The sequence below is a fragment of the Danio aesculapii genome, chromosome 17 (assembly GCF_903798145.1).
Source record: "Danio aesculapii chromosome 17, fDanAes4.1, whole genome shotgun sequence".
In the NCBI taxonomy this organism is placed as follows: Eukaryota; Metazoa; Chordata; class Actinopteri; order Cypriniformes; family Danionidae; genus Danio; species Danio aesculapii.
The window spans coordinates 2,065,197-2,080,812 of NC_079451.1; the positions used below are offsets into that span (position 1 = coordinate 2,065,197).

At 36.7% G+C, this 15,616-nt stretch overlaps 2 protein-coding genes across 2 annotated transcripts in view; one reads left to right on the top strand and one right to left on the bottom strand.

Annotated features, from left to right (window-relative positions):
• trappc12 (trafficking protein particle complex subunit 12) overlaps window positions 1-6,999 on the top strand; it is a 29,595-nt gene extending 22,596 nt beyond the window's left edge. The window contains exons 9-13 of the mRNA XM_056476910.1: window positions 1,210-1,283; window positions 3,345-3,443; window positions 3,939-4,042; window positions 6,169-6,256; window positions 6,333-6,999. Coding sequence (XP_056332885.1) covers window positions 1,210-1,283; window positions 3,345-3,443; window positions 3,939-4,042; window positions 6,169-6,256; window positions 6,333-6,575 — 608 coding nt within the window. The 3' untranslated portion in view covers window positions 6,576-6,999. The remainder of the gene's footprint in view (window positions 1-1,209; window positions 1,284-3,344; window positions 3,444-3,938; window positions 4,043-6,168; window positions 6,257-6,332) is intronic.
• A 2,822-nt stretch (window positions 7,000-9,821) lies between these two features.
• On the bottom strand, window positions 9,822-15,557 carry adi1 (acireductone dioxygenase 1). The gene is made up of 4 exons (XM_056476931.1): window positions 15,377-15,557; window positions 13,076-13,195; window positions 12,815-12,994; window positions 9,822-10,083 (listed from the first exon to the last, which is right to left on the bottom strand). Exons 1-4 carry the CDS (start codon window positions 15,503-15,505, stop codon window positions 9,967-9,969), a joined length of 546 nt encoding a protein of 181 aa, XP_056332906.1. The 5' UTR covers window positions 15,506-15,557; the 3' UTR covers window positions 9,822-9,966.
• Window positions 15,558-15,616: the final 59 nt, after the last annotated feature.

The following is a 15,616-nucleotide window of genomic DNA, read 5'->3' on the forward strand; positions in this document are numbered from 1 at the left end:
AAATTAAACAAATTAGTTCATTTTAAAGGGAGATGCTAATAGTCTAATGCTATTTAATGATTTATGTTTAGCTAATAGTGCCCCCCTAGCAGACTCAGAGATTGGCTGTATGTATAAAGCATGTAGCTTATATAATCATTTTAACACTGAAAAAAAGAGTCAATCAAGATAGTTACAACTATTTAGTGTACTTTTATTTAAGTTAACTCCATAGGCATACATGGAAAGACAGCTTTTTAACTTACTTTTCTTTACTGGCTTATTACTTTAGTTCAATTCACCTTTATTTAATTGAATAAATAAAGGTGAATTGAACTTTACATTTAATAGGTTCCTTTAAAGCTCAATCAGCCATTATTTTTGACTGTCACATTCGTGCATGCTTGTTTTAAACCAAACTATTAGGAGTCTGGCTTCTGTTGTCGCTATTTTATACTAGTAGTTACCCTTATAAATAGCATATTGTTACGCGATTTATGTGTAGCCTTTGCCTCATCCTGTTTTTAGCGTTATATATAGTGTCGTTCCCTGTAGCGCATGATTAAGACACATGTGAATAGTGTTTTACAGGGGAGATTTTAGGATTTTTATTATTTTAGGGCGGATCAGGAACAGATCGTTTTGGGGTAAACAAAGAAAAATGTACATTTTTAAGTAAGAATTGGAAATAATACACTAAAATAAAGAAGTTTAATCAGAAAAATAAGTGAGTATACTGAGGGTATATGCGATTATTGATCCTCAGAAGTGGTAATACCCAAACAGCTCGTGGAAAAAAGTAAGCATACTGAGTATAAGTGCGTATAGCAAGGACTACACCACTGCTGTACTCACACACACACACACACAAACACACTGTTCACATACAAACATGTACAATTTTCACACACACACACACACACACACACAAACATGCATGCAGTGTTCTCTATCTCTCTCTCTCTTTCTGTCTTTCACGCACACACACACACACACACACACACACACACACACACACACACACACAGATATGAGATCAGATGGGCTGATGGGGTCTATAGTGAGCCAGAGGGGGGAAATAAATGCAATTGTCACTGTGTCTTTCCCTCCTGCTCTATAATTCCCGCCAGCAGACAAATAATTGATGGTTCAGAGCTGGGAACAGGAGGAAAAGACTGCAATTTCCTATTCCCTCCTTTTGTTCAGTCCATCTCTCTCTCTCTCTCTCAGCCTCTCTGGAGCTGTGGAGGTCACGTCTGAGCAGACTGATGTACTCCATGGCCAACTGTCTGCTAATGATGAAGGTACGTGGGCTCGCAGACATACGCCTACTGTATACACTCATATCTGACTCATAACTGCGCATCGATATTCATGCCAATGCATACAGTTATGCATGCTCTATAGTCCTGTTGAGAAAAAAAACTGTGTCTATGCACACATGCTGAATCTGTTTAGTATGCCTCTATATTTAAACACACACGCACACACACGCACACACACACACACACACGCACACACACACACTATCATGTTAAACAAGTGCCATCTGCTGGCCAAAGGCTGTAGTGATGCTATAAAAAGGGAATTGATGTTGTTCTGTCTTGTATATATATATATATATATATGTACAGAGCTAGGAACTTTTCAACATATTTCCTGTTTAATTTTTTTTTCTGGAGAAGGTCATTTTTTTAGTATGTTTGTAATATATATAAAGGAAATAAAGCTACAGTGTATATATATATATATATATATATATATATATATATATATATATATATATATATATATATATATATATATGCTACAGTGTATACATAGCTACAGTGTATAAAGCTACAGTGTATAAAGCTACAGTGTATACATAGATACAGTGTATAAAGTGTATACATGTGTATATATATAAGCTACAGTGTATATATATACACACTGAAAAACATTTTTGACAGCAGATATTCATTTTTGCTATTTATGTGTGTGTATTTATATATATATATATATATATATATATATATATCGGCACTGGTACGAGCAAGCGTTGGCATGAGGCTGCAGGCCGAGTGCCTTAGTGTTCCACCAGTGACTATATACAGCCAAATCACACTGCTACGAGCGTGATATTGCGTTTATACAACAGTGCGACGGCATAATCGTGTATATAAACAAGAAAATCAAACACTGAAACTCCCAAAATCCTTTTGTATGAGGAACTACTTTCTTCTGCCATTCATTCACATCTTCAGCTGGCGTCAGAACAGCAGAAGCCGCTGCTGCTTCACTAACATCACTGTAGAGCTAGTGTTTGAGTGATTCTCTAGCGTAACGTCTAAAGTGATGACAAAACAGCTGATTTTGCTCACATTTTAAGATTATAAGGCTGAACAGCATGAAATGCCATCAGTTTACAGAGATTTCCCAGTATTTCTTATTTGCAATCGGGAGATTACAATATTTAACCCCGAAAAATCCAAAGCAAACACTAGCAGATTACTGCACTACAACATACAAAAGAGAGAGATTGACTAGGAAAGTCACTTACCAGTTTAATAATGATTTGATCAGATGTAGTTAGAAGTTACACTGAGTTTTTCCTCCTATCAGGGCTTATCATGTGGTCTTTGTCGCGATCTTGTGGATGGACAATGTCAACTATCTTTGCTCTGCTCAATGACAAGCTGATGGATGCCGACAGGCGGAATATCCGAAATTATGAATATTTAAAATAGGCACTATCCTTATAAATAAACTGCATAGTTGCAATCTAAACAACTACATTCTCGCCTAAAAAAGCCTCAGAAGCACATTATGTTGTCCAACAGCTGCAATATTTGTCAAACTGTAGTGAGTTTATTGATCTGCTGTCACTCTGTGTGGGCGGAGTAATACAGAAGGGTGAGGAGGCTGTACGAGAGCTGTTATTGCAGAATATCACATGGATATCAGCCAATCAGATTCAAGAACCAGACAGAACTGTTGTATGTATGTATATGAGATATTATTTAATAAAAATGCACAGTAATTTCCTTATTAATGTACACACAGCACCTCATATTGACAGAAAGACACAGAATTGTTAACATTTTTGCCGATTTATTAAAAAGAAAAACTGAATTTTAGCAAATGGCTGCGATAAAACAAAATTTTAGGGGGTCTGAATACTTTCCGTACCCACTGTCTCTACTGTTGTAGTCAGAATTATTAGGTCTTTCATGTTGTTTGTGCCCTTTCTGTTCTCTAAGAACTGATGTTGTATGGAAATAAACACATTAAAATGACACTTTAATGCTAATAATGCACGAATAATGAAGAATTAATTCACTAACTGCTTATTCTGCTATTCGTTTTGTTCGTCTCACATGAAGGACTATGTGTTGGCGGTGGAGACGTATCGCTCCATCATTGAGTTTGAGCCGGAGCAGAAAGTGCAGCTGCTGAGTGGAATCGGACGCATTTTCCTCCAGGTGAGAGCAGAGCCGCCTGGGGCCTGCAGAATGAAGACAGATTAGCTGGCTAAGTTTTAGTTTAGTTTGCACCTATTCTGCGTTTTAGGTACCACGAAGGCAGCTCAGCGTAGCTTAGCTGCTTTGTAATACCATTGCGACAAAGAGTGATTGTAGTCGAGCTGCCTTCAGGTTACCTAAAACCCAAGATTGCTGCAAACTAAACTGAAACTTAACTGGCTAGCAAGATAATCCAGCTTCATGGAACAGGCTGGATTAGCATTTCAATCTGCTGCTGGTTTCACCTTTTTTTCCTCCATTGGAATATGCAACGTTTACCTGTAAGTGAAAGCGGGTGCACAAAACAGCCTGTTATCATGTGTAGTGAACGCGTGAACGCTTGTCTGTCCTCTGCAGAGTTACTCATTTTGAAGAGAATCAAAGAGTCTGTTTTGCTCTTCATGTTTTATCTCCACTCAAGACGGTAATTAACTTTCTGTTTGCTGGGATTATTAGATCGGAGACATCAGAACGGCTGAGAAATATTTTGAGGACGTGGAAAAGGCCTGTCAGTCAAAGGGAAAAACAGCTACTGAAGAAACCTCAGTTCTGATGAACAGGTAAACCCTGATGTCAGTCACTTGCTGAAATCTGCTCATGTTACACCACAAATAAAAAATCTATCAAAAGTTCTGTCATGGAGCTCTGTTGGGTGTGCAGGGTGTTAAGTCGCATCCAATCAGCTGCCAACTTCATGGCAACTTCAGGGGATTGGTTGCTGTCGCCTCAGCAGCCAATGAGCTTGCTTTTCAATATTTAAATACCTCAGTCTTGATGGTACACATGCCAGGGTTGCCAAGTCTGGGGTTTTCCCGCAAAATTGGGCTACTTTTAACCACTTGCCATGGGTTATTCTTTTATTCCGTGGGTTAAAAGTTTGACAGATTGCATTAGTTATATTTATACGGGTTAATTTGAAATGTTTTATATCATATTCATATTCTACCAGTGATAAAAACTGTTACGAAGATGAAACTAATTAAACTATTTTGTTATTTAATTAACTTCTTAAAAGTTTATTTTCGATTTTGAAAATATCTTAATTTAAAATGAATTTCACAAATTTTCTGTCAATTTAAGGTCATTTAAGGACTTTTTTTTATAACAAATAAAAATAAATACACATATACATTTATTTCAATGATGAAAGGTGTGTAGCTGCATTATTGCTTTACGCCGCTATCGCGGTAAGGGTAAACAATGACGCGTGAGTCCGCTGTGAATCCTTTTTTCTCATGTTTATTTTATCACATCTCGTGCCATCAAATCTGTGAAATAGCTCGTTGTTCCTCAGCAGCACCCGTCACCACAAACAAACTCACGGTCTGAAAATTGTTTCCTCTTCCCCTTACTACTCCACCTACTACCTGGCTTCCTTAAATCCCAATTTTGACAGAATAAAAGTCTTCATTCACAAAATCACAACAATAAAGCTAATACTTAAACATGAATAATATACGAATACAAAATACTCAAATCTAAATACAATAATTATCAAATGTAAACTTAATAATAATAATAATAATAATCGTATCATCCAACTAACCCATTTAGTCCAAACATAATAATAATTAAAGAAAGAAATGGCTCCAACAAGGTGTTTAATTTTAGCCCCTAAAGTGATAATGAAGACTTTATTGTGAGTTCAATTCAATTCAATTCAATTCACCTTTATTTGTATAGCGCTTATACAATGTAGATTGTGTCAAAGCAGCTTCACATAAAAGGTCACAGTAAATAGGAACAGTGTAGTTCAGTTTGTAGTGTTTAAGTTCAGTTCAGTTGAGCTCAGTTCAGTGTGGTTTAATAATCACTACTGAGAGTCCAAATACTGAAGAGCAAATCCAACGATGCGCAGCTCTACAGATCCCGAACCATGCAAGCCAGTGGCGACAGCGGAGAGGGAAAAAAACTTCACTAATGGCGAAAGTGAAGAAAACCGAGGAAAACCGTGAGCGTGTGTAACTATGTCGTGCGCATGTGCATTCGAAGTGCGCTGGGTCATCGCGGCACAACAAAGGCCGTCTCATTTCAAAGAAACTCGAAGGCTCCTTCAAATGCAGCCTCAATATGCGTCCTTCGTTTCCCAGGTAATGAAGGACACAACCGATGGATCCTGACGGCCTCGAACGTCCCAAGATTGATTGTGCGCTGATAACGGCAGGACGTTTATAAAAGAAAACGCTGGATTAAATGTGTGATTTAGGTTTATTTTACTTGGATATCTAAACACGTTAAAAAACGAAATACGAAATACAGTTGCTAGGTGATGAGATCTGTCCTCTGTAGGCCTGATCGTCTCATTTCAAAATGCTCGGTTCGGCCTGTGTGGACTTCGAAGGTCTCACCTTTAAAGTCTGCATCCTTCGGAGGATGCAGCCTCTGAAATGAGACACAGCTATAGTATCACATGTTAAAGTCTTTTTTTTTTTTTTGCACATCTCTTCAGGGGCTCCATTGTGTAACAGTTAGAGTGATGTAAAACATGTATTTTACAAGTGGGTGGCATATTTTGAGTTTAGATATTATTGAGCTAGCTTTGAGCTGTTTTTGACTGGCCATTGGGCCTTTTTTTTTGTGAACACCTGGCAACCCTGACCTGACGTCATGCTTATGTATGGTATGTTTGAAGCAGCACTGTCCACATTTCAAAGCACCTTTAACCTGTTTGTGATGACTTCAACAGGGCTTTTGTTTACTTGAGTCAGAATAACTACGCAGACGCGCACACGTGTTTCTCCAGTGTCCTACGCCTCGATCCCAAGAACCCAGTGGTATTTTTTTCTTGTTTTTACTCTTGAACATACCACTACCAGAGAAGCATTACTACTAACAATCAACTTTTTTCAGGCAAACAACAACGCAGCCGTGTGTCTCCTGTACTTGGGGAGGCTGAAGGAGTCCCTGGGCCAGCTGGAGAGCCTGGTGCACAAGGACCCGGCGCTGTACCTGCACGAAAGCGTCCTCTTCAACCTCACCACCATGTACGAGCTGGAGTCGTCACGCAGCACGCAGAAAAAACAGGCACTACTGGAGGCCGCCGCATGCAGAGAAGGAGACAGCTTTAACATCCAGTGCCTCAAGCTAGTATGAGACGCACACCACCCACACACTGCAAACAACACTCGTCTCGTTTCTAGTCCTAATATCTAAACATTCTGAAGTCAAGAAGCATTTTTTAGACAAGCATCAAATATTGTTATGTTTCCAGAAATATTAAGTCAGAATTAAGTGGGGTTTTGCTTAAATTTAAGTTGAATAATCTTGTTTTGGGTTTGAAATAAGATTATTTTGTTTACCTCATTGGCAGATTATTTCACTTGATTTTTTAAGGACATCCTCACTTAAAAGCATATTCACCCCTAAAATTTTTATTTACTCACTATTTACTCGCTATCAAGTGGTTTCTTTCTTCTGTTGAACACAAAAGAAGATATTTAGAAGAAAGTTGAAAACCTGTAACCATTGACTTCCATTGTAGGAAAAACCAATAGTATGAAAGTCAATAGTTACAGGTTTTTTGATTTCTTCTAAAGTATTAAATGAAAGAAACTCAAGAGTAAAAGGTACGTAAAAGGCTACGTATTTCTGAAAACAAAACATTGTTTTTTATTTCTCTAGAAAATGCTTCTTGATTACATTTTTTTTTTACATATTTGGATTAGAAAAGAAACATTTTTTGCAGTGCACTGGACATTAAAGCGATAGTTCACCCAAAACACAGAAGAAGATAGTTTGAAGAATGTAGAAACTTGTAAACATTGACTTCTATAGTGAAAAAAGTACTATGGAAGTCAATAGTTACAGGTTTCCAACATTTTTTAAAATATCTAATTCTGTTAATCACAAAAGAAGACCGTTTGAAGAATGTAGAAACCTGTAACCATTGATTTCTATCGTAAAAAAGTAATATGGAAGCCAATGGTTAAAGGTTTCCAACATTTTTCAAAATTTCCTCTTCTGTTAAACACAAAAGAAGATAGTTTGAAGAATGTAGAAACCTGCAACCATAGCAAGAAGTACTATGGAAGTCAATGATTACAGGTTTTCAAAATTTTTCAAAATATCTTCTTCTGTTAAACACAAAAGACCGTTTGAATAATGTAGAAACCTGTAACCATTGACTTCTATAGTGAAAAAAGTACTATGGAAGTCAATGGTTACAGGTTTCCAATATTTTTCAAAATATCGTCTGTTAAACTCAAAAGAAGATAGTTTCAAGAATGTTGAAACCTGCAACCATAGTAAGAAGTACTATGGAAGTCAAAGGTTACAGGTTTGCCAAATATTTTTTTCTGTTAAACACGAAAGAAGATAGTTTGAAGAATGTAGAAACCTCTAATCATTGACTAATGTAGTAAAAAAAAGTACTATGAAAGTCAATGGTTACAGGTTTCCAAAATTGATCAAAATATCTTCTTTTGTTAAACACAAAAAAAGACAGTTTGGGGAATGTAGAAACCTGTAACCATTGACTTCTATAGTAAAAAAAAAAAGTACTATGGAAGTCATTGATTACAAGTTTCCAACATTTTTCTAAATATTTTCTGTTAAACACAAAAGAGGATAGTTTGAAGAATGTAGAAACCTGTAACCATTGATTTATATAGTAAAAATTACTATGGAAGTCAATGGTTACAGGTTTCCACCATTTTTAATGTATCTTCTTCTGTTAACACAAAAGAAGATAGTTTGAAGAATGTAGAAACCTGTAACCATAGATTTATATAGTAAAAATTACTATGGAAGTCAATGGTTACAGGTTTCCACCATTTTTAATGTATCTTCTTCTGTTAACACAAAAGAAGATAGTTTGAAGAATGTAGAAACCTGTAACCATAGATTTATATAGTAAAAATTACTATGGAAGTCAATGGTTACAGGTTTCCACCATTTTTAATGTATCTTCTTCTGTTAACACAAAAGAAGATAGTTTGAAGAATGTAGAAACCTGTAACCATTGACTTCTATAGTACTTTTCTGACTATAGAACTCAGTGGTTACAGGTTTCCAACATTTTTCAAACTACCTTCTTTTGTATTCAACGAAATAAAACTAGTGAGTAAAGATGACAGAGTTTTCATGTATGGGTGAACTATCCCTTCACTAATAATCAGGCGGCAGGTTTGAGCGAATGTTCTGTGGCCAGAATTGGAAATATTGTTCTGCATTTAAAGCTTTTACATGTTCATGTTTGTCATTCGTCATGTGTGTGTGTGTGTGTGTGTGTGTGTGTGTGTGTACAGTCAGGACCAAAGTTAACTTGATAACTCAATGATATTTGCTCTGCACAGGCCAGAAGAAGGGTTACACACCTTTACCGAGAAATTCAACGCATTTAATGATTGTTTTCAGAGTTTAAGCTAAAGTAATGTGTATTTCTTAATATGACAAAAGGAAATCTTGTTAATAAATGTCTGAAAACCTCTTATGATATTGAGATGTGCTTTATAAATCCCACCTACAGTTTGTTTGTTGTGCTTTTTCTGCCCGACACAATTTTAAATGTTCACACCGCCAAAAAAAATCAATATTTAACCCTAACCCTCGTCCATGAAGGTATTATTATTATTCATTCATTCATTTTCTTTTCGGCTTAGTCCCTTTATTAGTCAGGGGTCGCCACAGCAGAATGAACCGCCAACTTATCAAGCATATGTTTTACACAGCGGATGCCTTTCCAGCTGCAACCCATCACTGGGCAACACCCATACGCTCTCAATCACACACACTCGTACACTACGGTCAATTTAGCCTACACAATTCACCTATACCACGTCTTTGGACCTGTGGGGGAAACCAGAGCACCCGGAAATCCACGCGAACATGGGGAGAACATGCAAACTCCACACAGAAATGCCAACTGACCCAGCCGAGGTTCAAACCAGCGACTCTCTTGCTGCGACACGACCCACTGCACCACCGTGATGCCCGTTATTAGTATTATATGTATGCAAATCTGTGGACAAACTGGAAGTGTTTCCTTAATGCTACAAATCCAGGAAACGCAAACGTTCTCCTAATGTTAGTTTATGGTTAGTTTTTTTAATAATAATAATTTTAGGGAAACGTTATGTTTGGTGTTTGTTTTTGCAACCATAATATAATAAAATGATTTATTTTATAGTTGCTAATAATAACCTATAAAGAATCTTCCTACATGGTTATATTTAGGTTATTTTATTGCTGTTATTAGAACAATAGTAACATATCATTGAGAGAACGTTCTCCCAACATTAGGATAACCTTATATTTCCGTGATGAAAACTTTCCAAAATAATCAAAAAACAACCCTAAAAAGAACGTTCTGGCGAGCATTAACTCTACAAACCATCATCATAATGATCATTACACTCTTTAATAATGGCAAAATCAGGTATGTCTTGATGACGAGTAATGACATGTTAGCTCTACTACTGCTGATTGTCTGTTAAAGGCACCGCAGAGTCTGATTCTCAGCACTAAATCAATCCCATCAAGCATTTCAGGAGCTTCTCAGCGAGTTCACGTATTCCTTGCGGACGTCAAAGTCATCGGCTGGACGGTTGTAGGCCTTCCAGACGGGTTCACCCACAAACAGACGCATGGCTTTAGTGAAGTTCTGAGGAGATAAAAGCATCAGTAAATCAGAAGAACTAAAGACACGCTCATTTTTCTCCACTAGAGGGCACATATTCACAACAAACAAAGACGTGTTTAGATGACAGTGTGGAATCATGGGAGTTGTGGTCTTCATCGTCCAACAGGAAAGCATCATGTTAATGGATGAGTATTTATCACTAATCATCAGGGTACTATAAAGTACGAGTAAGACTGAAAGGTCCGAAATAAGAGATATGATAAAGCAAATGCTAATGAGAGATGAGCGCGACATGGCACAAAAGCAGTGGAGCTTATATTATCCCACAATCCACTGCTTCTTCAGCTCGTGATCTACTATTGATTGCTCTCGAAACACTGCTTCATGAATCATTTGTTTCGAATCGGTGAGTCAAAGCGCAAACCAAACTGCCAAAGTCATGTGATTTCAGTAAATGGGGTTTCGTTACGTCATTACTGCTTCAAAACGTTACATAAATGGTTACGTTTTCATAAATGTTAATGGTTCTCCACTAGAGGGCGATCTGTGTTATTCACACTGCTACATAAAGCTTCGAAACCTTCATGAATCATTTGTTTTGAATCGGTGATTGGCAGTCACGTGATTTCAGTAAATGGAGCTTCGTTACGTCACTACTGCTTTAAAACGTTACATAAATAGTTACGGTTTCATAAATGTTAATGGTTCTCCATTGGAGGGCGATCTGTGTAATAAACACTGCTTCATAAAGCTTCAAAACCTTTATGAAGCATTTGTTTCAAATCGGTGATTGGCAGTCACGTGATTTCAGTAAATGGGGTTTCGTTACGTCATTACTGCTTCGAAAAGTTTCACAAATGGTTATGTTTTCATAAATGTTATTGGTTTTCCACTAGAGGGCGATCTGTGTAATAAACACTGCTACATGAAGCTTTGAAACCTTTATGAATCATTTGTTTTGAATCAGTGATTGGCAGTCACATGATATCAGTAAATGGAGCTTCGTTACGTCATTACTGCTTCAAAACATTACATAAATGGTTATTTTTTCATAAATGTTAATGGTTCTCCACTAGAGGGCGATCTGTGTAATAAACACTGCTTCATGAAGCTTCGAAACCTTTATGAAGCATTTGTTTCGAATCAGTTATTGGCAGTCACGTGATTTCAGTCAATGGGGTTTCGTTACGTCACTACTGCTTCAAAACGTTTCATAAATGGTTATGTTTTCATAAATGTTAATAGTTCTTAACTAGAGGGCGATCTGTGTAATAAACACTGCTACATGAAGCTTCGAAACCTTTATGAATCATTTGTTTCGAATCAGTGAGTCCTAGCACAAAATCAAATTGCCAAAGTCATGTGATTTCAGTAAATGGGGCATTGTTATGTCATCAGTGCTTCGAAACGTTTCATAAATGGTTACGTTTTCATAAATGTTAATGGTTCTCCACTAGAGGGCGATCTGTGTAATAAACACTGCTACATGGAGCTTCGAAACCTTTATGAATCATCTGTTTTGAATCGGTGATTCAGAGCGCAAGTCAAAATGCCAAGGTCACATGATTCAGTAAATGAGGTTTTGTTACGTCATTACTGCTTCGAAACTCTTCGTAAATGTTTGGTACATTATAAATTATTACTTTACGTAAATGTTAATGGTTCTCCACTAGATGGCGATCTGTGTAACATCATCAAATCCACAAATAATGCAGATTTCTTCAGATCGCCCCCTAGTGGCGAATCGCTCAACAGGTTTTATAGTTTTTTTCTGATCCTGGATCATTTTTATGAGTCTTTAGTCGTTTTAATGAGACTTGTAAAATGAAAAGGAACAATAATAGTTACTAGTCTCCTATTGGCTTCTTTGTTACATCATTACTGCTTCGAAACATTCATAAATGTTTAAGTGTTCAAATGTTACTGGTTCTCCACTAGAGGGCGATCTGTCGCGTGATTTCAGTAAACAGGGCTTTAAGTCATTACTTCTTCGAAAAACTATTTGTAATTGATTACATTACATTAAAAATTGTTACTTATTGAAAACGTTAAATAGTTTTTTTCCTGATCTCAGATCAGTTTTATGGGGCTGAAGACATTTTGAGTCATTTGTAAGATGAAAAGGAATATTATTAGCTAATGGTCTCCTATTGGCCTGTTTAGCAGAGCCCATCACGAAACAAATAATATATAAGCCTGGAAAATGTATAAAAAACATATATTATGCTGGCACATACTATTTAACGATCTTAGATTAAAAGCAAAGTGCTATTATAGGTTATACTTTCAATTTAAAGTGCGCAAATATGTCTCGAAAGTCAATTTTAATGCATGTTTTTGTTGCATTTACACAGTTCTGGCCAGCAGGTGTCACTACAGTGTGCAGTTTTGAATGCTTCAGAACAATGAATCATTTTACAAAGCAAGTGGTTCAATAGTTTCGAAGTTTCGAAGATGCACTGCTTTATAACAATGAATATAAGCAGTCGAACAAAACACACAACACATTAACATATCGCTACTGTTTTCTGGAAAACCAACCAGAAATCGAGAGTGTGTGACGTCATTAGCATTAGCGCTCCGTCTCACTGCTTATAATTGACGATTTCTCTGGAGTTCTTCAAAACATTTGGGATAAGGCAAGTACACAATTCAGCAAAATAAATATAATATAACACTGTGGATATTTCAGTGAAGAAAATCGTACATGTTGTGCATACATGTTGATTTAGTCAATCATAAAGACACGTACGCTTTCATCCACGGTGAATCTGTGGTAAATTCCAGCCGGTAAAGTGATGAGGTCGCCTTTAGACACTGCTATTCGGATCCAACGGTCGCCTTCGTCCCGTACGTCAAAATAAGAGGATCCTTCCAGAATATAACGGATCTCGTCATCGAGGTGGAGGTGCTCCTCGTAAAACATTTTCAGCTGGAAGACGGATTCATTTCATAATAAAAGCAAAGATTTGGGTAGTAAACACAACTGATAATGCTGGTATGAACAACCTACTTTGTTTTGGTAATCAGGCAGTTTGTCTGGGTGAATGGTTATGATGTCCGTAAAGGAATAACCCTTTTCCTCTCGGATCTTCTGCAGTTCGGGGTCATCTTCATAGATATCAGCATTCAGCTAGAAAAAACAACCGGACACTACTGACAAACAGGGTTTTTTAATGAGAAAGATGTTGATAATTGCATGTATTTTTAGGTTTGACTGTAGTACTTATAATATTCTAAGAAGCATTTCACCCAAAACTGAACATTCTGTCATTTACTCATCACGCATTTATACCCGAGTTTCTTTCTTTTTCTGTTAAACACAAAAGAAGATATTTTGAAAAATGTTGGAAACCAGTAGCCACTAACTTCCATAGTATTTGTTTTTCCGACTGTGGAAGTCAATGATTACTGGTGTCCACTCTTAACATTCTTCAAAATATATATATTTTTTCTGAATGAGACGTTAAATCAGCTAATTAAAGCATTAACTTTAGTTTATTATTCAACATCCCATGAGGCTACTTCCCATAAGGGAAAGAATAAATAAATAAAATGAATAAGCAACTAAATAATATTAATAATAAAAAATAAAACAGAACTGAAATAAATGAATATATATATACTGCAGAGTGGATGGCAACATCAGCAGCCTGAGGTATGAAAGCAAAGAAGGTAAAAGTGCTCCAGGATTGGCCAGCCCAGTCACCAGATATGAACATTATTGAGCATGTCTGAGGTAAAATGGAGGAGGCACTGAAGATGAATCCAGAGTCTCTTGATGAACTCTGGGAGTCCTGCAAGGCTTTCTTTGCCATTCCAGATGACTTTATTAATCAGTGACCAGTGATCAGAATCAGGTTCAGTGAGCAGACTTTAGTCTAAGCAGAGTCAGACCTTACTGTCCTAATGAAATCATTAATAATCAAGACATGATCATATTTTACTGTGGTCAAATAAGCGTAATCTAGAGGCCTTTGCCTTTCATATAAGCCACTTCTGATACCAAATGATCAACTACAAGTTATTATTTGTTGTTCTTAAATCTTGGATAGGCGACAAGACTTTTGTCAGGAAGTGTATGTGAATGTTTTCTAAAGAAAATGAATAAATAAACGTTTGGAATCACTTAAGGGAGAATAAACAGTGACAAAATGTACAGTTTGGGGTGAACCGTCGCTTTAAATAGATTTAAATGTTTAATTATTTAAATTAGATTTAAATAAGTAGATTTGGTCATTTCTGGTTGCTGTTTAAGTTGCTATTTAAGTTTCTCTATTTTACCACTCATATAAAAGTTATCAAACTTACTATACTAGTATGCGAAATATATTTGTATTGTATTTCAATCAATGATTTTATTGTCTTCTTTTAGTTTAAGATAGTTTAAGATGATAGTTTAGTTTAAGATCATTGTTATTATAGTTTAATATATTTGTATTAATATTGAGGTGTTTATCATGGTAATCAAGCAAATGTATGTATAATCAAAGGCCCCTTTAGGGGGTACTCTATAGTCTTTGGTATAATTCAGCACCGGGATCGTTACTGAAATGTGCAGTAAAACTGAAGTATGTTTATCATCACTGTTTGAAGTCTTGAGTGAAATGAAAATGTACTATATTTATTTTGCTAGCGCACATTGTTACTCATTAGGTGAACAATTAATCTCTGCAAGTAAATCCACTGAAAAACGATGTTTGTTTTGGTAATCTTCAATCGAAGTCCGTCCATTTGCTTTGCGCTTTGTTTAAAGTAAAGTCTAGGAGGGATACAGCTGCAGATACTCGCATCAATATAGCGACACTGTACATCAATAATGAATGTTTTCACATTACTGTGAGGGTTGGATTTAAGGTAGACGTTGATGAAATACAATTAATGGATAATTTAATAAATAAATCTCGTTTACTTCCGGCTGCAGCTGTATGCCTTCTAGAAACAAACCTGCGGTACGAGAAATGATGCACAAAAAAGCCCCGCCCCTTTATCAAACTTTATTTATTAAATTATTGATTATTGATTAATTCGCAAGGACTAATTGTTCACCTATAGAATAAAAATATGCGCTTGCAAAATAAACATTGCACATTTTTGATTTTACTTAATTATTTGAATGACATCCACCATTATAATCGGGTAATCTTTGCTATTTCTGCAGTTTGTGTCCTACAGAAACTCCACTCGACGGTTTTAGTCTGCATGTTCGACTTCATCTGCATTTGTTGACAGTGAAACTCTCTTAAGTCTCTCCTCGTGATGCTCGTGTCACGTGGTGCGTCTGTACTACTGTAACCCCGTTTTGTGATCAAACCTTCCAGTGAAAGACTCCGATGTGCTCCAGCTGCTGGACGCTGACGGGCTGATTCGGGCTCAGTCTGTGCGGGAGTCTCTGGTCCTCTCCGGACTCTTCATCCATGTACCACGCCTCGAAAACACTCATCTTTAAAAGTCCGGTTCAGTCCACATGCGCAGGTCCAGAAACGGCTGACAGAGAGGCGCGCTCTTCAAAATAAAAGTCAACAAGTTCATTACTGCTACACGATAAAAATAA

What these genes read in the sequence shown, in the direction of transcription:
- adi1 (XM_056476931.1), bottom strand. Translation starts at nt 15,505, where the DNA reads ATGAGTGTTTTCGAGGCGTGGTACATGGATGAAGAGTCCGGAGAGGAC. An exon ending in TCGGAGTCTTTCACTGGAAG is followed by an intron (nt 13,196 to 15,376) that starts GTTTGATCACAA and finishes TGTTTTTTCTAG; the next exon opens with CTGAATGCTGATATCTATGA. An exon ending in GATTCACCGTGGATGAAAGC is followed by an intron (nt 10,084 to 12,814) that starts GTACGTGTCTTT and finishes TTATCTCCTCAG; the next exon opens with AACTTCACTAAAGCCATGCG.